At 32.9% G+C, this 21,175-nt stretch overlaps 2 protein-coding genes across 4 annotated transcripts in view; one reads left to right on the plus strand and one right to left on the minus strand.

Moving 5' to 3' along the window:
* Positions 1–2,261, plus strand: part of LOC125062775 (gamma-aminobutyric acid receptor subunit beta-like) — a 36,849-nt gene extending 34,588 nt beyond the window's left edge. For both annotated transcript variants that reach the window (XM_047668927.1, XM_047668928.1), the window contains exon 10: positions 42–2,261. In XM_047668927.1, coding sequence (XP_047524883.1) covers positions 42–206 — 165 coding nt within the window. In that variant the 3' untranslated portion in view covers positions 207–2,261. The remainder of the gene's footprint in view (positions 1–41) is intronic.
* Positions 2,262–9,576: 7,315 nt separating this feature from the next.
* On the minus strand, positions 9,577–20,258 carry LOC125062733 (JNK-interacting protein 1). 2 transcript variants are annotated; one of them, XM_047668832.1, is made up of 8 exons: positions 20,122–20,258; positions 19,827–20,050; positions 18,898–19,152; positions 16,804–17,004; positions 16,423–16,540; positions 16,174–16,336; positions 15,584–15,765; positions 9,577–13,363 (listed from the first exon to the last, which is right to left on the minus strand). In XM_047668832.1, the coding sequence occupies exons 1-8, from the start codon at positions 20,241–20,243 to the stop codon at positions 13,291–13,293; spliced, it is 1,338 nt and encodes a 445-aa protein (XP_047524788.1). In that variant the 5' UTR covers positions 20,244–20,258; the 3' UTR covers positions 9,577–13,290. The 2 variants fall into 2 exon arrangements, with proteins under 2 accessions (XP_047524788.1, XP_047524789.1); XM_047668833.1 differs by having other exon boundaries at positions 9,577–13,377; positions 20,122–20,257.
* Between the last annotated feature and the right edge of the window lie 917 nt (positions 20,259–21,175).

Genomic DNA, 21,175 nt, shown 5'->3' on the forward strand with positions numbered 1-21,175 from the left:
TTATAATAGTCTAAAAATGTTAAGTTGGAAAAAATTTACAGAGTATCAACAAGCTGCTTGGCACGACTCCTTCGGACATCGACAAATACTCGCGCATAGTTTTTCCCGTTTGCTTTGTCTGCTTCAACCTAATGTACTGGATTATATACCTTCACGTTTCGGATGTCGTCGCTGACGATCTGGTACTTCTCGGGGAAGAACATTAAATAACACGGCTTGATAATGGTACTCGAATGATTTTTGGCCAAACCATGTAATATTTAAATCTTTGCATAGTATAGTAATAATACTACGTAGCACGTTATTGACATACAAGTATCACAATGTATCTTTGTTTATGATGTAAGTGGCACGAATCAACAGAATCTAATCAAACATTTCCGAAAGGTTATTCTATACAAATTACGTAGACTTGTTAGTGTATAGTATCATAGTTAATATAAAGTGTATTAAATTAGACATACAATTTCTAACGATAGTGAAGTAAAATTTATTCCTTAAATAACTATGTCTATCAAATGAATTACTAAGTGTTATAATAATATTTAAAAAAATTGTCGGTCACTCTAAATATTCCTTGTTTTCGTGTAATGTGCCTCCTACATGATACCTGATTTAGTATCAATATGCTCCCTGAAGTGATATAACAAAAGTTATGTAGAAAATTACAAAAAAAGACAAAAAAACATGATAGTCAAAAGACGATAACTCGCAGTTAAATGACCACGGGTAATTTATATAAGCTAAGTGTGTAAATACCTATATATATATATTTATAGCAGTAAACTTTTAAGATAATCAATATGATTCTAGACGTATATGTAAAAATCATTTATAGAAAACTAATTTATTTCAATTTTAAATATTATACACTGATGACACAATATTACAATTCTAGTGCACAGTACACTTGCATCCACGTGTTTAGAATAAATATTGTTATAATCCGGTCTCTGATGTGGGAAGATACCAAAACTGTTTTACCTTCATATATAAAAGAGAAAAATCTACATTTAATCTAGTATCGTAATTGATTTCAAATTACGATTATGTATATATTTTTGTATTTAAAATACATATACATTTTACGTACGAACATTACGAGAAAACATAATTAAATCAGAAATGCTCTATTGAAACAATGTTTTAATATTAATCACAATACTGGTCAAAGGTCAATCCCACGAAGATTATGTTCCTAAGGAGTTTTCAAGGAGAAAAATACTACAGGCTACGGAAAATTACTGTTTATTTATCTTTCACTTTTGCTCGTTTTTCATACGTAGCATTTTTCACAACTTTTATGCATAAGGTTCAATAACTTTGTCTAAAACTGTACATGACCAAGTATTACACACTTATGTGACTCTATAAGAGTCAAGGCACGTTGCAAAAAACGCTGAAACAGATTTCTTGTGACTTATCTTAACCATGGTTAAGGATCTTTTTGTATAACTTTTTGCATACCAAGCAAATAATCCTATAAAATCTAACATCGACCAAATATCTCAACATAGCGATGATAACCGTATAGAATAAGAATGCATAATATATTTATTTATTTTTAAACCTGAATTTGCTATACTTCCCACATCAGAGGTAATGGTAATGCTCCAATAATGGTGTATTATCTAATTTATCAAAATATGACTGTTAATTTTTTGACAATAGTTTTCCCAATTATTTATGTTTCTCTTATAATTATTTCATGGTAAGTACCGTGCTGGTACATTCATACTTCTAGGTAGTTTTTTTGATTAATTTGACATTTAATTTATAGTTTAAAAATATGATTCATCTATCATATATTTAATTTGCAGTCATAGAGATAAAAGCATTTAGTTCATTTGTGAGTTATAATATGATAAAATAATTTTGTACCTTCAAAACTATAATATTTATCTATATGTTAACTGTGTACTATGTTCGTGAAAGTTTCGATGTTATTATAAGAGTGACTGTGAGTGATAAGTATGCCTGAATAACATGTTTGTACAAGATATACTGCTGTGAAATTTTAATTTATAATTAATGATTTTTAAGAGATTTTTACGAGTCTTAAAACATAGTCTTTTCCTTTTTGGCTTTGGGCCCGAATCGAGAGTGTTATTTTGATACATAGTTTAATAGATAATAGGAATGAGAAATGCAACCTATATAGATCAGCCTTGCGATTCTGTAACTGACTTTTCGAACTCTCACAGCGGTTATCACAGCGGCGGTCGCAAATCAGTCGTGAAGCAGTTATAGGCATAAACAATAAACTACAAGCTCCCTCTTTATCAGAATGCCCAATCGTAAAATGACTGCTTTACGACTGATTTGAGCGCGACCGCCGCTGTGAAAACCGCTGTGAGAGTTCGAAAAGTGAGTTACAGAATCGCAGGGCTGTTGCTGAATGTGTCTAGAGTGACTAGAGTGTCTAGTAAATGTACCACAACTTAACGCCTAGGTTGAAGCTTCTGTACCTAATGTATTAGTTGTAGTTGTGTTTACATGCCACCCCGATACATGTGGTTTTAAAGTTTGATGGCTTGTCGAGTATTTCTATCAAGTACGAATACTCGGACGTACAGAACACAATAGTTGGTACTACGACGCCTCTACCTACATATTATTTAATTTAGTTCTATTTTTAAGTTGTTAAAGTCACGTTATATACAAAAAGGTATTGTTATATTCCGTGAATAATTATATTTTATTTATATGTAGATATACATGTCGTAGCTACGTATGTCGTTACTTTGTTATTGAAGTCTAGTAGGTTACATTTGGTAATAATAATGATGTTGACTTATTTGCCCTTCAACTTTTCTCTCTTAAATCATTCACATAACATTCAGTAACAACTTTCTCGCTTACCGGGAGTTTTTGACTTTATAGATTGTAATCGATCGATCCCTAATCCATCTATAATGAATACTTACTCGTTATATTTATTTAACATAATAAGCATTTGATTTTAAATATGTTTTTTGAATAACCTTTTTCATTTTAGCGTCATAATTAGGGCTTAATTTCTCGCCAATGCAGTTTGAAATGCAAAAAGTTATTTAAATTTTACAAAAATGCGCTGCATAAAGGTGTATTAGAAAATAACAATTTATTATTGTATTTAGCCACCTTCATAATTCACTGATAAAAGATATTTTTAAGGTTAAATTTATCGTCTGAATTTTGACTCATGAATGTTACAGGCCGAGAAACGTATATTAATTACGTCTAAACGTGCTCAATATATAAGTAAAATTGTATGTATAAGATTTTATATTTAAGTATAGACCATATATTCACAAGTTTCAAAGGATTATCATTTGTTATATCTGAATATTTTAAAATTTCACGTTAATACTATGCATGTGACTCGTTAAGTTACCTTACCTTTTCCTTGAAAGTTAATCCGAAGGTTGTAATAGAACAAAACAAAGGAATAATATCAAAGTGTTGGCATTTATGAAAAATATTTAACAACGTTAAGTTTATTGCAGAGAATTATAGTAATGTTGGTTTACTGTCGCAATGTACTCAAACAAAACAGTCAAATTAAAATGAAAAATGTAAATTATGCACTTAGATAGTAAGGAAGTAGAGTAGATTAGCATGACAGGTAACGGACGAATTGTGTGTTAAAAATATGTTAAAATAAATTAGGAAAGATATAATTTATCGACGAATGTTTATCCTTTACTATATCCATTATTGAAAGACATTTATTTATATTGAATGATAAAATTACTCAATTCGTCCGGATACCTTCAGCGCGAAACCAAATTCTAAATCACATTTAAATAAAGGTTAGAATAAAATATATATATATTGACATATGAAATCGATTAGAAAATTATGTATTTAGTATCAATTGTTCAAAACTTATATGATATCAAGTTATTAGGTCTGCTCCTTTGGTAAAAGCACTCATAATATACCTTTTGTAAGACTATACTATAGCAAGTGGATATAATGTTCAAATAAAATAATAGCCGAAGATTAGAAATTTCACTAGGATTTTAAATGGAATGAATAATTTTAGAATTTCAAAATTGATATAGATGAATTATCACAGCAACATGAATGCATCGGTGTAGTCTGCCATTCGTGTAATCGATTTGTCCTGAGAGGGCTAAAAAAACGATGGAAGGACTCAGATGATCTTACCCAGTTATTCTTTACATGAGAAATGGAACACCGACAGTCATGAATTAACGTTAGCCCCACAAATTTTTGTCATATAAGCCTGCAAAAAGCACATGAAAGCACGATGCAATAAAGGTTGTAGATTATGCATATAATATATTTTTATTATTGTACAATCACATTTATATTATGGAAATTCGTAATTTTAATACACCTCTCGTAATTAGATGTTAATTTGAAGATAAATTTTGAATTTCGTACAGAATTATGTGCCAAATTCAGGCTGTAATTTTTGAAATATTATCAAAATAACATTTGAAATTTGATTATCATGCACACATTCTAAAAAAATTCTTTAATCATTGTGATAGACTTAAATATTTGTTACTTCTGAATTCTTTAACACCAAACAAATATTATTTTAGTACTAATTGGCGACTAAACTCTTTTGTTCGTGAGTTGTGGCTCTATAGGCTTTTGATTTCGTTCATAAAACTAATTTACGTATATTGTTAGAGTAGTAAAGTATTGTGTAAATTTTATATTATTTAAACAATCTTTTGTTATATAGACAATCACTACACTTCGGTTGAATTATGAAAGGACAACTAAAAGTCAATGCTTTTCCTACACTATCATACCACACACTTGCCGTTACAATGATATTTCTACCAAGCTTAAAGGGCATATAACTTTTCGAAGAATTCCTGGGGGCTGAGAATATAAAACAAAAGACGAAGGCCTGCATTCTACTGTGATTGGACAAACGTATTTTGACTTTTATATGTGTATGCGTGTTGACCAATTACAATCAAAGGGCCATAATTCCTGTTTCGTTTTATTATCTTACCCACAGAATAAGTAGTTGCAATCAATCATCAAATAACATTCTAAGACAAGGCCTGTAGTAGAGGCTAACACCGTCCGCCTTCTATAAATTGATCTATTGTTTATTACTCGTAATTTACCACATAGCTTTAACTAGAAGTATTGGATGATATATCCGCGTTTCCTTTATCAGTATTAAAATTAATGTCTCGTTTCGTGGTGCAAGAAGCTGGTCTATTTGGATAGTAAATTTGTATTATGTTTCTAAATCTTTATTGAATTTAAAATGTGTGAATTTGTAACATTTTTGATGTTTTTAAAATGGTATATGTTATTACTTAAAATTGTGCTGTTTGCAGAGCTGTTTCCTGTTAAGAAGAATCTCTTGAAATATTCTAAATTCTAGCTAATTGACTGACTACTATTGTTTTTAATCGGTGCAATCCAACTTACACGGAAAAATAAATTTTATTAAATCTAAGAACTGTTTGAATGTTTAATTTATTAATAGCGCGTGTAAATAAACAGTGATGCAGAACTAAATGAAAGCAAATACTGCGGTAAATATGCAGCATAAATTCAATTCATATTCAGCCTTTGAATATGGCAATTCAAAAGCTTCATACATGTAATTATCTTAATCGACAGGAAATTGTCCTTCATACCTCAGTTAATTGCAATAAAACCACTATTTAACGCAGTCAATATTATTTAGTTACGTTTTATATAAAATAATACCAGGCTTGATATTATGTCTGATAAATATTTAAATACAAGGAGAGATTTATATCTCGATATTTATGAGGTTTTAACAGCGCGTTTTTAAAAGTATTTCGTAGCTAATACAAGGTCGTGGCAAGGCGGGTTTTAAGAAGTACAGCATAAAAAGAGAAACCATTCCTTTGAATGTAAAAATTTAAGTAATAATTAATAAATGTGGTTAATATTCTCAAAAAATTTAAATATTGTAACAGTTCTTAGATTTATGTTAATATGATGAAGTATTTTATAAATTATAATTTTTTGGTAATTTATACTCACAACATAGTTAAGTTTAGCAGTACTCAACTGAATAATGTTAGCAATCTTGAAATCATAATAATTAAATGTTAAAACTAAAGCAAAATAGCGTTTTCTGTCGAATAGTATTTTGGAATGACAGTGTTTTGAATAAACAGTGTAGATTTTAGTTTTAAATCATTGTGTTAAGTTCCCTTTACATTCATTTCCTTTAACTTTTTTCGACTAAATATATTGTTCGCTGTTTATCTTTATTTTAACTGTAAATAGTATGTAATGTAGTAAGTCTCGTATTGTAGATTTCGACTGATATAGTTTGACTTTAAGATGTAATAGTAAATTTGTGTCGCAAGATAAATTTCTTATATAAAATATGTTTCCGTCTTACTTGATGTAATCGGATTAAACACGCTGGCGCTTTTGTAGTACGGCATTATGGAATTCGTGTTTTAATAAATAAGGTATAATAAAAATGTTTTCAAGATTGCTAACTGAAATATTAGGTAATTATAAGTTTTTGACTTAACATTAGATTGTTTGTTTATAGATTTGATGTTAAAGTACCAGTCTGCCATCGTACATATGTAATCGATAACTTCTAAATGTTTTAACATTAGTTTCCCTCATTTGTATTATGTTATAGTGTTGGTGTGAATAAAGATGTTGCTCAAAATATATAACTTTAATGTGTGTAGTTACAATGTACGACATTTAGTTCTGTGATCCAATAAAATTATATAAATAATAATTATTTTATTTACGATGTAATCGTAGCACGTATAAACCGCGATGGGTAAATATAATCCGGGGTTTTTCTTAGGTTAGAAAATTAACATTGCTACTATATAGATACAGTGGTGGTCGTATATCTAGAAGCACTTACGCAAGAATCTAGAAGATACTTCACCGCAATCGTTTTTATTTTTAAAATAAGTAGGACAACAATATGTTCAACGATTTATCATTTATTAGAAAACCAATATAAATCCCATTACAGAAGTGCAGTTTCAATATTAAATTACAGACAAACATTTAAATCAGTTTTAAGGTATGAACAATAATGATCAACTAGTTAGAAACATCAAAAAAGTATTAAAGTCAATATAATTTTAAGTACGAGACGAATTAAAAATAGGCCCTTTCAAGCTAATAGAGAAAATATCAAACTCCATTTACAGGATTGACACTGGCATCAGAAAAACAGAATCAACTTTATTCTTACTACTAACTTACTTGAAGATAGCTAATAGATACATCATACAGTGTATATCTATACACTGTATCTATTATCTTTGTATTTTATCTATATTATTTAGAGTTAGATGTAATGAAATCGCATTTCATTAATATGAATTTGGCGCGCTTCGCGCTTTTATAAGTTGTCTGTGGAAGTTGGTAGGCGACGCATCATCGTGACGCGCGATGAAATGGCGTTCAGATTATTCTGTGCATTTTTTCTCATAAAAAAACTTGTAGTGAGATAGATTAATGGATATAATTGAGGAGACTTTATTAGTGAACTTTACCTGTATTTTCAGGTGAGATTTAATAATTATTGTCATAGTTAAACTATAATTAGTAAAGGCGTGATAAATAAAACAAAACTTTGTATTTTCAGAGAAACATTTTGTGGTTTATTTTGAAAATCCTCAATAATATATCTTATATATACTTGTCTAGTAATTACCCCTATATAGGGTGTCCATGCGTCGAGTTGTCCCTCTCCCGAAAATATGGCGAGGGGGCCGGTGGCTGGCCATGCGTCATACTCGTGAGCGGGTGGCACTTGTGATGTCTGGTCGGAATGTCTTGAATTCGTGTACGAGTTGTTATTTCGACTATGTATATGGGTGTTGTTCCCACGAGAATGTAAGTGTGTGCTCCTATTTCGTAAGCATGGTGAACATGCTGTTAGACGACAAATCTTTGCTTTTTTTAAATTATTAATTAAGAAATAACTTAAATATTATGTCTTGTGGAACACGGTGCAGTGCGGTAAAGGTTGCAGCTCCTTTAAATATTTTGTAAAGCAAAAAAACTTGGCGATTAAAAAGAGTGGCGGAGAGTTTATTGCCAGTTCTTCTCGTCCGTTCTACGCCATTGATTTGAGAACTGACAGTAAATGTAAAATTAGAAGCATCAAATATGTTACTTAATGAATAAATGAGTTTGAATTTGAATATAAATATATATATATATCGATTCTTAATAGTTCCATTATGGCAAGTGTTGGTAGGTACATTAATATTCATCCCTATCCTTACTTTCATTATCTACAGAGACATAGTGAGAACTAGCTTGCCGCGCTCCGCAGACTGTCTACTTGTCGCAAGTAAAATTTGTGACAATAGCCATCTGACACGAACAACAAATTTTGTAATGCTAACATTCGAAATACTTCATTTTTAAATAGAATGTTTGTAGTTTCATGAATTTTTTTATTCTCTGGTTATAAATTAAAAATCCAACATTTCTAAACGAGTTATTATAGATATTGTTAAATTTATTTCCGCTTGCAATCTTATATGGGACTATATAACTTATAAACGTATGCTAGAAGGTAGGTATTTAAATAAAATGTTTCAATGCGTAAATTCGGAATTATTTTTAATCATTGCCACTTATATACTCAGGTAGATGAAACAATGTAAAGTTGTAAATTATTTAATTTGATCGGCATAATGTAAGGGAAAGATGTAAGACGAGCAACGGCCATGTTTCTTAGGCTTTTCTTGACTTATTAGGGGCTGACATGCGAAATCTTTACGGGAGTTAAACATACTGTAACAACCTTGTAGTACTTCATGTTGATCACGAACATTTAATGGTTACTAAGCAATTTACTTACGTAGTCAGAAGCGGTCATTAAGAATGAGCCTATAAAAGATGTATAGATCAAACCGAAAGCTAAAGGATTGTTTTCGCAGTAATTAATTAATCCAGCGCCAATTTTCAACAGTTCAGACGATTATCAAATATATATTTTATCATTAGATATAACTTAACTACTGTACGGCTGATATAATAAGCGTAAGGTTTGAATTACGTCCTTGGTTATATATGAGGTGCATATATGTATATATTTTAGGAAACTTATTAATATAATGTTATGGTTAGTGTGGTGGTATCTATTGGTTATAATAAATAGCTTATATTCAAAGTTCAAAATGTTGTTATAGTACACAAAAGCATTGGTAGGTGGCGCTGAAACACGGTAACAAATACCCGTGGGAAGAGAGTCAAATCTAAAATTTAACTTTATAAAACAGTTTAGCACATATCCAATATAAATCAATAAAAAATACCTTAATATTAAATAACACAGTAAATACTAAATATATAACTCGCATTTTCAGTCAATCAATTGTTTGACTGGTCAAGTATTAGCAATATATGAAACAGTTTTAAACAGAATTAAAGTTAGTTGAAACAGAATTAAATATGTCGCCCCATTGTTTACATACTCCAAACATTTAATATTCACATTAATGGTATTTGCTATAAAAATACACAACAATAGAAGGGTTAGCTATAAAATGTTAAAGATATAGGTGCCCCTGTGAAAGGAAAATTAATTAAAAATAAAAGATAGTATTCAGTCCCGTTTAATTTATTTAATGTCTAAATCAAACTTGCTATACAATTACTGGAAAAATAAATATATTCTATCAATAATTTCTTGCAATGAAATTTGATTTTTTCACGTACATTTAATGTACAATATTGTTAAGAACTGTAATAAACAAATACTATTGGTATATTGTAATCTTCAAATTGGGGTTTAATTTTGGTAAATAAAGACAATATTATTTAAATTATATTTTAATTAACCATAACGCGTGACTAATGAAATTGTAATAACGCTATACAACGCAGAGGTAAGACTTGTATTTACAATACAGATGAAAAAATGTTGAACAGTAAATATCAATAACATTTATTTTGTTAAGCCACTACCTATTCGGTTCATTGTTCATCTGTTTTCAGTATTAATAAACACAAAATCAGTCTTATTACACTATCAACTCCTAATAAAATATATATCAGTAGATATTGGTGAAGGGTTAAAGGAGGTCTGTACATCTGAGTGGCTTGCGTTTCGATTCCTGCCAAAACTCTGACCCTAGATGGGCACTAGATCATACTGCACTAGTTCCGGACGTTCTGCCGATTTGGCATTAAGCATTTCAAAAATCAATATAAATAAATGCGCAGCAGCAAATTACATTATAAGGTTACCATAGGTTAATCTATTAAGGGAATCTTACTGTCATAATAGTACAGTTAGACTGATTTAGTATTATTAAAGACTGATCAAACCAAATCAATTACGCACAACGGACCAATTGAGAGTCTAAGTGCGAAAAATGAGTCCATAAACCTAAGGTAATTCTATTAAGGGAATCTTACTGTCATAATAGTATAATAAGACTGATTTAGTATTTTTCAAGACTGATCAAAGCTAATCGTAAAATACGTAATTACGCAACACACGTTTCATACTCGGTACACAGGCTGCAATTTTAACACCACAAGGAAGGTAGGAATGTACTTCAAAAACAAATCAATTAGCGCATCTAGTCCAATAACAGACAATCCCCCCGTGTGACCATTAAAGACACGCGCCATCATTTTGTCTCCTATAGAGGAAGTATCTGAAATATAACTTTCTTGCGTTCTAAAAAAAATCTTAGTTTACTTTTACGTGTCAAGATGTAAACCAGAACATACAGGTATTTTTAAGCGGTTAGTAAATACATAAAACCTGTACTCAATATACTTAGAATTTTTTCAAAATTTATACTAATGAAGGTTGGATGAAAACATGTAGAGTCGGTGTATTGTTAAAGCACCGCCTTAAGACCCTTACGAAAAAGGCTCTCACGGCATATTATATTTGTTAAACCCATTTTTATTTAGATTTTTAATATCTCATTGAATCAGTGTTTCCACTGAAGTAGTTTTGACGTTGTTTCATATCATAAGTGTGCATTATCCCTACGCAAAATGTGGTTAACGTGCAGAGACAATCGCTTACGTGCTTCGAAGTGGTGTTAAAATTCCTCCCCGTATATTCCATTATGTAGGCAGTGGCTAAGTTTGTAAACAGCATTCTAGCGTTAGCTAAGCTAATGTTAACCTTTTTCATATTATCAAAAGTCTTTAAAGCTATTGACATTCACTGTAAATGTACAAAAGTTGTTCTTATTGCTTTCTATTTCAAACGTTATATTAAACAAATCTTATTTTACAAGATCAGATTTAACAGTGTCATAGTATAGATTTGTGTCAGGATAATTCTAAGTGTCTAAAAAAATATTATCTATCAATCTATAGAATTTTATTATTACCGTAATGTTGTTTATTTTAGAAGAGTTGATTAAAAGGCTGCCTTGAATCGACTTATAAAATCAAGTTAAAGTTTTTAAGAAATAGTTTAGTTATAAATCTAATGATACGCCAAATTTATCAAAATCAAATTGTTAAATAATAACGCGTTATAATTCAGGCAGCCGTAAAAAATTAACCCGTGCATAATTTTTTATTATGCAACATATCACAGTATTTGAGAATTGTTATATTTTGCGAGTTAGTTTTTTTTAAATATTTGTATCTCAAATAAAACATATTAATAACCGTACGTAATCGTGATAAGCAAGGCGCTCAGCAAAGCTCCCGTTGTATTGAATATTATATTTTATTGTTTCTATATATTATTATAACTATATATACAATACTTTCAAGGCGACATAGCATCGGCAACGATATTTGGAAAATTTTATTAATTTGACACACGACGAAAAAAAAATTGTGTCCTTTAATTTGGAGCATTATTATAAGTTGATTATAAAAGTCTCGATTATCCTAGATTCTTTAGCGAAAGAGTCCCGAGATGAGACTTCAAATAGGACACGAAGAATTCTTGTTGCGTCTTTTATTATATATAGGATAATTACCGACAGTGATATTAAAACCTACATAAGTAACTTTAGTGTATAAGTGTATTTGTTAGTAGTTGAAAGATTTATTGGATTACAATTTTCGGACCAGGTTTTTTTTTCGTATTTATGCTTTTTATAATAATTATTAAAGCTGTCTGAATTGTCAGGCACGATATAAAAGTCGATTAAGATGACATAACCATCTAAATTACCTACGTTTTTAAAAATAATACTGATTTATACGCGAGTCATTCAATGAATGTTAAAAATTAAATAGGAAAAAAATTGCAATCAAGATACCGAAATTCGAATTATTTTACAATAAAATAACATATTTGGTTTAGGCCCAAGGTTAATATCATTTTTTAAGTTCAGCTTAATACCACGCAAAGTCCGCAAGAAATCTCTGTATGACCGTAGCAAAGTACCAATCACGTCACGCTCAAATAAACGTCGTAATTTTCAAAATTCCAGTGGATCATTAAGAGTAATTATTTACATTACAAAGCTAAGCCAAAATAAAACAAGTTCAAACAAAAGAAGGAAAAGATCTTTCTCGATGATTCAAAAGGATTCCTTAAATAATGAATTCTGCATTCATATCTGTAGATGTGTTGCACCGTAAACAATATACGAGTTGTGTTGGTATGTGTTTTATTAGAACAATACAAAATACCTACGTGATTTGGCACAAATTTTTATTCTGTATGGAGGATTCTATTGTGTTGAAAATGTATGTAATAGCACTGTGATTTTCTTATTAGTGCATTTACAATGAGGCGGCAACTGTAAAAACGGCCGTTAAAACATGTAATGGCGAAAGAAATACCAATCACAATAGTGAGTTTGTTCACGATTTGTGAAGTAAGACTATCAAAATTGGGTATAGTCGTTAGATGACGCTGGGTGCTGCCAAGTGTGCTGTTTTAGTTACATATAAATTAGAGAGTAATATGCTTGTTATGTTGTTGGTGTATTTTGAAATAATTGACAAATTAAAGAAACTTAAATTGACTTGGTCTGATGAGTGAGTGAGTATCCCAGTGATGGGAGACGGAAAAGAGACCAAATAGGGCAAGAGTCAAATAAAGATGTGAAGAGACGATCCGCCGGAAAGTTGGAGAAGTCATAAGATAAAAATCTCGTAGTTGAAATGTATGTTTTTGCTTACGTTAAAATTATGTAAATGTAGGTATTTGGTAATCAATAAAGGCTTTTATTATTATTATAAGAAAATCTTTTTGAGGTGAAATGAATCTAATCAAAAATTTAATCAATTGCGATTTTATAATTATGTATCTGTGCTACGGCCATCTTGTTAATAAATTTTGTTAAATGGTCGTTTAAAGCTCCAAAGCTTTGTTCCTCATTCAATGTAAATATCCTCAATAGGATATGCTGTTTCTATGAACTTCTGGTAAAATCTCTGGAATGCTCTCCTGAAATTAGACAACTAATTATTTATTGATATACTTTGAGTCCTGTTGAATAAGCAAGCTATGTATAATTAAGCTTTATATAGTTATATTATCCCCCTTGTTCACGAAAAAATAGTAACTAAAAAATAAAAACTTGACACTTAAAAAAAGCACTTTTTCGTATTATTATTATGTCAAATTGTATTTTAGAAACAGATTTTCGGCCTCTCGTCGAAATCGAGAATTCTTTGAAAGCGTGGGCACAAGCGACATCTCGTGATCCCAATAACAGCGAACTTAAAAAAAGCATATTACTCTGCCAAGCCCTTCAAACAGGAGATTTCTAAGGCAAAGTATGAGCACATTGCCAGATTTGGCTAGAGATTAGCCCTTCTCCCTTCGGGAAGGCCACAAGCTCAGCCCTTCTGGTCTCTCGCCAAGCTGTCCAAGGGAATTTTTGGGCTGTCTCTTCACGTCCAACTCGACTTTGGATGACCAAGGCGGGTCGCCACAAACCATGTCGATTGGATGCCGGAAATTATATTCTGGAAACGTACTGCCCGTAAAGCCCTTGGACATTCATAAGTCGAGCGGGCCTGATGGCATCCCCCCAATTGTGCTACATACTTGTGCTCCTGCGTTGGTTACGGTCTTAACGCTCCTTTTCCGGTACGTGTACTCGCTCAGCGTTGTCACATACATCAATACAAAGCCATCGCTCTGATCCATTCACCTATCGCCCAATAGCTTAACCTCTTTATTCTCTAGCCAGCTCCTAAGGTATCTAGAGGCCCACCAGCTCATTAGCGACTATTAGTATACCTTACACATAGGTGGGCAGAGAATTGAGTCCATGAGGGAGACGCTAGCGGTTAGTTTGGATATAGCGAAAGCCTTTGATTGGATGTAGCATAAAGCGCTGAAGCTCTCTCGAAGCTTCCAGCCCCAAGAAATTATGTGAATGGTTCTCCTCAACAAGGCTAAGGTCCTATTCCCGACCCAGTTTCTTCTGCACATCAATGATGATGATGTTGCAACTTAGCAACATTCAGTGCTATGCGGACGTCAGCACAGGGAATACACATTACACTGGCCATGCAGGTATCTAGGAAGTTGTCGATTAGTGTTCCGGTACTACGGTAAACTTCTGTCTGAAGTCGAAACCCTGTCCAATTTAACTCCAAGAAGACACAAGTTTTCGTGTTTTCCGCTAAAAAACACCTTTTGCTACTCCTCTTTTCGAAAACACTTGTCTTAAGACCAGCACGGGAATACTTGGCGTTGACATATTATCGAACGACGTTCAATTTCTCGGTAATGTGGAGGGAAAAGCTAAATTAGCCTCCAAGAAGCATGGTATGCTCAGCAAGGCAAGACGCTACTTCACTCCGGGCCTTTGCTTGCAACTGTTTAAGCGCAAATTCAATCCCACGTGGAGAACTGTTTTCACCTCTGAGCCGAAGTTCCCCAGTACCAGCTCCTTCCACTTGACCGTATTGTACCGTATTGTACCGACCGTACCGTACCGAGCGCCTTGATCCCTTGGCGTTGCGAAGAGATGAGTCTGCATCGTCTACCGCATTTACCATGGAGAATGTTCAGAGGAGTTGTTCGGCTTAATGCCTTCAGCATATTTTCATCATTGGACGTCCGTCGGTCCACAACTGAGCGTTTTTTAAGTAAATTTTTGCCGCGCACCACTATGAACCAGCTATCCAATGAAGTTTTTTATCGAACCAATAATGACTTCTGTCTTTTAATAAAAGAGCTTAAGTCATCATTCTCAAGAAGTACTCTATGCCTTGTAAACCATAAAAAAAACTAGAATAATTAAATCAAACCTATCAAACAGATTTAAAATATAAAAAAATATTATAACAAAATATTAAATAAGAAATTATATACGAAATGACTCATAAAATCTTTGAAATTATATATATACTAGTGGACCCGACAGACGTTGTCCTGCATGATATTTCAAGCGATTAGTAAAGCAAAGTATGAAAGTACTGACTGCAGCGCCATCTGGCGGGCTGATTTGTGAATCTAAACCATTTCCAGATCCCCTTGAACACACACAAAAAATTTCATCAAAATCGGTCCAGTCGTTTGAGAGAAGTTCTGTGACATACACACTCACAGAAGAATTATATATATAAAGATCTAGTCTAGCCATCCTAATACATTTACAAACCCTATTCAATCTATAAGCAATGCCAACAATATAATTTAAAAAATTACCCCACGGCTTCAGCCACAGGTCTGGTAGACTCCTGTCCACGGAACACGTGACATGCAAATCTCTGGAGTGTGGGATGTTTCGTGATGAAGCCGAGATAGCGATGGTCCCGAGGGTGGAACGCACAGAACGATACATTCTTCAGTGAGTAAAAATAGTCGATGCAAGGCGTATTTCGACTCCGCTGTAAAAAAATTAGTTCTTAGATTAGGCTTGGACATGTAACGCACGCGCTATGTTGACTTTATATAATTCAGTTCGCAATCGTTTACAGTTTATAATAAAAACAGTATACTATTAGACCTTTCATTAATTTATGTCATGCACTAACGTGCATATTCATGCTTGCCTTAAAAATACAATTTTCTAGGATAATTAAAAATTGGGAAAATCTATTTTATCAAAGTACAGTTAGTAATAAATTATTGCAAAAACTTTATTATGTTCTACTTGTTCCACTTACCACTGTAAAAAAAAATTAATATTTGATAAAGAAAGCAATCGTAATATTAACGACTAGTACTAGGTGATCCATAAAAGTCTGAACACGTATTAACTAAGGACATAAAAACGAAGTAAATTTAGAACTTACATCTGGTTTGGATCTGTCGACCATGCGAAGGCCTTGATCCGAAACTTCTAAAATACAAGGCTGAGAGCCAATATCTCCATTAGAGTCACCGACAATTTTTTTAACTGCCTGACAAACAACACCAGTTCCTTTATGAGCAAGTGTTTCTACGGAGCCCATATATCTGCAACAGAATATATATTAAACTACATTGCGCAATAAAATGTACTTCACTCGAGAAATTGTATAAATAAATGGATTTTAACTTACCCCAGTAAATATCTCTCTCTCTTCGCTTTAGCGTTTGCTGGATCAAAATCACTGTAGTCCATATCAACCGCGTATGCCGAAGGAAAAATACCTTGTTGACCTGTTCTTAAATTAACTCCTAAAAAAACAAAAATAAAGTTGAAGAGCCTAAACAGAAGAGAAGATAAAAGGAATAAAAGTGGCAAAAGTAAAATATAGCCAGATGAAATTAGGAAATAAAATCATAGTACTCTCCGCCCAAGTCACAATTTGGGTTTGAATAATAGAATTAAATTAATAATAGAAAGTGTAATAAAATGTAATAATTTTTAACCACTTTGGAGCGACAATATCTTATTTCTTAAAATTACAAAACATATAGTCTTATCTATATATACTTACCTTCGCACCATAAGTCGTCTGCCTCCTTCTGAACATAAATCGGATCGCCTATTTCCACTTCTATCTCGTCGTGATGTCGCGGGTTGAATTTGTGGAGTCCTCTGTGTGTGGCTTCGAGCATTTCTAGTTGGCTATGAGGCACTGTGCTTACGTTGCCGGCGAAGTTAATGCCGCTGATGCTGCAACTTGATGATGGTGACACTGAAACATCAATTAATACACGCAATAAATAAGAATATTCCAGTACGGTTCCCAAATAGTTATTGAATATTTTCCCCTCATCACCATTATTGCTTAACAAATGAATGAACGAGGCATCCATTTTAAAGAAGACAAATTCATAAAAATAACTGGATTAATACAAAAGCAAAATGTTGTATACATTTTAAACTATCATAAAATGTATATTGTAAGATGAAAAAAGCAATGGCAGTTGAAATTCATATCGCAAAAACAGAAAACTCTTAATAATGGAGAAGCAACTAAGTGAGTCCAAACATTCACATTAAAAGAAGCAATTTAAATATGGGTGATAAACGGCTAAGCATTGTATTGCTGTTAAACCTATGACTTAATAATCCACATATCAAGAATGTGTCCACAAATGAAGCTAAAATCAATATGTTAGTGGATAAAGGATATGATTCTACATATTAAACGGTCCCTTTAAGGTAAGGTATAAAATAAATAAATAAATCAGTGGCACTACAACCTCTTTAGGTCTTGGCTTCAGATTTCTGAATCTGTTTCATGATCATTTTTAAATCTAATAGGCAAGTAGGTGATCAGCCTCCAGTGCCTGACACACGCCGTCGACTTTTTGGGTCTAAGACATGTCGGTTTCCTCACGATGTTTTCCTTCACCGTTCGAGCAAATGTTAAATGAGCACATGGAAAGAAAGTCCATTGGTCCAAAGCACAGCCGGGGATCGAACCTACGACCTCAGGCATGAGAGTCACACGCTGAAGCCACTAGGCCAACACTGCACAGAATGTAAGGTATAAAGATGATAATCAAATATCATTCACAAACAAAACAGATATGGAAATATCATGGAGAAGACAATGGTATCTGAGACTAACTCCTCTTTGTAAGCACGTAGAACTTAGATAGCTTCAAGAAAGAAAATAGTAGAACTTCCAAATGCGAATGTTTTTATAATTCTGTATTAATGGATGCCGATGTTCAGGAACTACACCACCTTTAAAACATATCATGACATAAGGGATATAATATGTATAAGTGTAGGTTTGTGTAATACTTAAAGACCACAATATTGGACAACCATCATTACATGATGAGGAAAAAAAGATTAAAACGAGGTATATGATTGAGGGAAGAGATGGATAGCATAAAAGCGTTTCCTATCCTATTTTCATGTCTACTAGTGAACTTTTGAAGTTGCCCATTAGCGACAATGCTCTACAATACATGTTATATTGAGAAAGTAAAAAAAAATAATATCAAGAATTTAAATGCCCCAATTTATTGCCAAACACGATGTAATTCCAAATTTGAAATGTTGATTCGAATGACAAATTCAAACCTATCAGCAAATATAAATTGAAACACTTCAATTAATCCACTGTTCATCGAAAGCACTAACGGATAAAAATAATTTCTGTCAGAAGTCGCAATAAAGGAAAGTATTGATTATTCTAAAAATAACTCTTAACAGATTTCCCAGGACGTCTTTTTATAGCTATTTATTTGTGAATGATGTACTTTATACCGTAGTATTTATAGATATAATTAGGCTTAACTAGTTTGTAGGTTCGATCCCCGGCTGTGCACCAATTGACTTTCTTTCTATGTGCGCATTCGCTCGAATGGGGAAAAACATCGTGAGGAAACCGGCTTGCCTTAGACCCAAAAAGTCGACGGCGTGTGTCACAGGAGGCTGATGACCTACTTGCCTTTTAAATTGAAAAAATGATCATGAAACAGATGTAGAAATCCGAGACCCAGACCATTGAAGATACTAAGTGAAGCTATTATTGTTTTGTCGGGAATCACCTATGACCTTCTGCATTTCAAAAGTGTTTTACAGTGGTTTCATGTTTAGAATATTTCTTTCATGGAAAAGCTCTTACCGTTCTGTTGTAACGGCGTTGGGGATAGGCTCTTAGGTCCAGTATCGATCGGCGAATGTGCAGTGCTGTGTCCACTATCTACATCGCCGAGGCTTTGCAGCCTTTCTGAATCGGGACTGGAGTCTTCGTCCAAGAGGTAGCCGCACTTTAGCACCAAAAGGGGCCGCCCCTGCCCCCCTGGTCGTACAAGAAGACCAGTTAATGCTCCTAACTCATCAGCAAGTGATGCCGGTTGGGATGCACCAACCACAGAAGCTGTAAGACACATAAAATACAGATTTGCATTACATTATAAGTTGGCGTCGAAATAACCATGCATAGGTTTAAAAAAATTAACTACTGCATAAAAATATTTACACCTGTTTAGAATGTGGTTGTTACTGTGAGTTGGCTAATTTGGTACCAACTCTGTGTCTGTAACTTGTTTTTTTTGGTAACTTTTTTATCCTTTCTCGTAGATATCATTCCCTTGTATTCAGTAATTTGTAATTCTTTACTAAACATGGAATTAAGTAACAACTTAATACTCTTGTCTGCCTTACAAAACCATATTACCATGTACCTTTGTTTTAATTCTTCTTTATTTCTGTTATTTAAATACAAATAAGTTTAAACCCCTTTATCGTGTTATCATGTTACAATATCAATCAAAACTACTATTGGATTATTGCGCCAGTCAAATCTTGGGACGAACAGAGTAACGCTGTTACGAGGAAATTACAGCCACCATATACTGGCTGGTGTCAAGCATGAGTTTTTTTAAAGAGTAACCGATACAATATTTTTACATGTTACATTATGGAAATTTTTTCATAGTATTCGCAAAGCTAAATGAAGAATTAAAAAACATATCATGAACGCTAGAATAACAAGTGCCAGAGCGCATGTGCCGAGATATCGCTTAAAATCAAATATCGAATTTAACTTACTTTTTCTATTTTTGGGTATCTCTGGGAGTTTTCTTCTCCTCCTTTCTCCACTTGTAAATTGGTGACGGGGACTGCGTTGTGCGTCTGTTTTATCAGATTGTGTGATTGGGGAGCCATCTGCATTTAACGCTTCGGTGTCGGCCACACACAATTTTTCTTCTTCTGGCGACTCCTCGCTTTTAGAAGACGGCGAATCATCTTCCAGTCCAACATTTGGTACTAATCTGCAGAAGGGAAGTGTAATGAAGTTGCGGTGGGTGTTTGGATAAATAATTGTATGTAAAAGCAAACTTACGAATAGAACGGTGTTGGGGCCTTTATGTGTTGCGGTAATTTGTCAAATACCCGGCGAAATTCTTCAAATTCGCTGTCGGCCATGTCGGTACACCTGATTGTTGAAGACAGAGGGTGGCGCATGCGCGAATCGCATTGAAGGGCTCATATCGACCTTTGCTTTTAGCAAGGGGTGTCGGGAAATGATACGGTCTGCGCATGACGGCGCACGCATGACTGCGCGCGCATATCTGATGTCATTAATAAAAATGTATGAATCAGCGGGAATTCCAAATATTTAGAACTTACTTTATTTGTAATAAAATAACATTATATTTTACTTAATGGGTTTAACCAAAAATACTTATTTGTGACAGGTATACTTGGAGATAAATAAAAGCGGTTTCTATAAGTAGACATTTTACGAAATAAAAAAAAATAGGCATTAGTTTATTGGACGGTAAAAATAATGTATATCGCTGTCGTGGACTTACTATATCACGGATTAACTCAGTATTAGATTTAGAGAGTTAACACGAACTCAATGTCTCGTTTAAAGTTCAAAGGTGAAACAATAACTAAATGAGGAATACTCGAAATTTATAACATTTTAAACTAAAAGCACGAAATAATTAATGCAATCAATAGAAAGAAATCGGTCAAAATTAAGCAATAGGTATTGTACTACGAACGGTTCGGCGGCTGTCGATACACAACTTATACTAAAAATTAAACCTGAGTATATACCTCGTTATAATGTCTCCTTATCAGGAAGAAAGGCACACAATATCGTCAGCCGTAAGGATTTGGAGATATTGTTAGTTTGGGAACAAAGAGAGGTTGGACTGATGCTGTACCTTGCCTTACAATAATAGTTCACAAACACGCACAAAACACTCATTATAAAAGTCTAAATTGAGGACGTAACTATTGACAATTATAAGTACGAAAAAGTTTATACATCATAATAAAAATGCAACTTATGTAACCCTAGTAAATTTCAACAAAGACTAATCTTATCAAAAAATGTGAGGATCGGACGAGTAAAAAGATTTTTGGAACGAAGTTCCTTATCG

Source organism: Pieris napi, chromosome Z, assembly GCF_905475465.1.
Source record: "Pieris napi chromosome Z, ilPieNapi1.2, whole genome shotgun sequence".
NCBI classification, from domain to species: Eukaryota; Metazoa; Arthropoda; class Insecta; order Lepidoptera; family Pieridae; genus Pieris; species Pieris napi.

Bases quoted from the DNA above. Each gene is read 5' to 3' on its own strand.
- LOC125062733 (XM_047668832.1), bottom strand. From the start codon at position 20,243: ATGCGCCACCCTCTGTCTTCAACAATCAGGTGTACCGACATGGCCGAC. The intron at 16,337-16,422 runs GTAAGTTAAAAT...ATTCTGTTGCAG, and splicing joins AGAGAGAGATATTTACTGGG to ATATATGGGCTCCGTAGAAA. The intron at 15,766-16,173 runs GTAAGTTCTAAA...ATTTTTTTACAG, and splicing joins TCGACAGATCCAAACCAGAT to CGGAGTCGAAATACGCCTTG.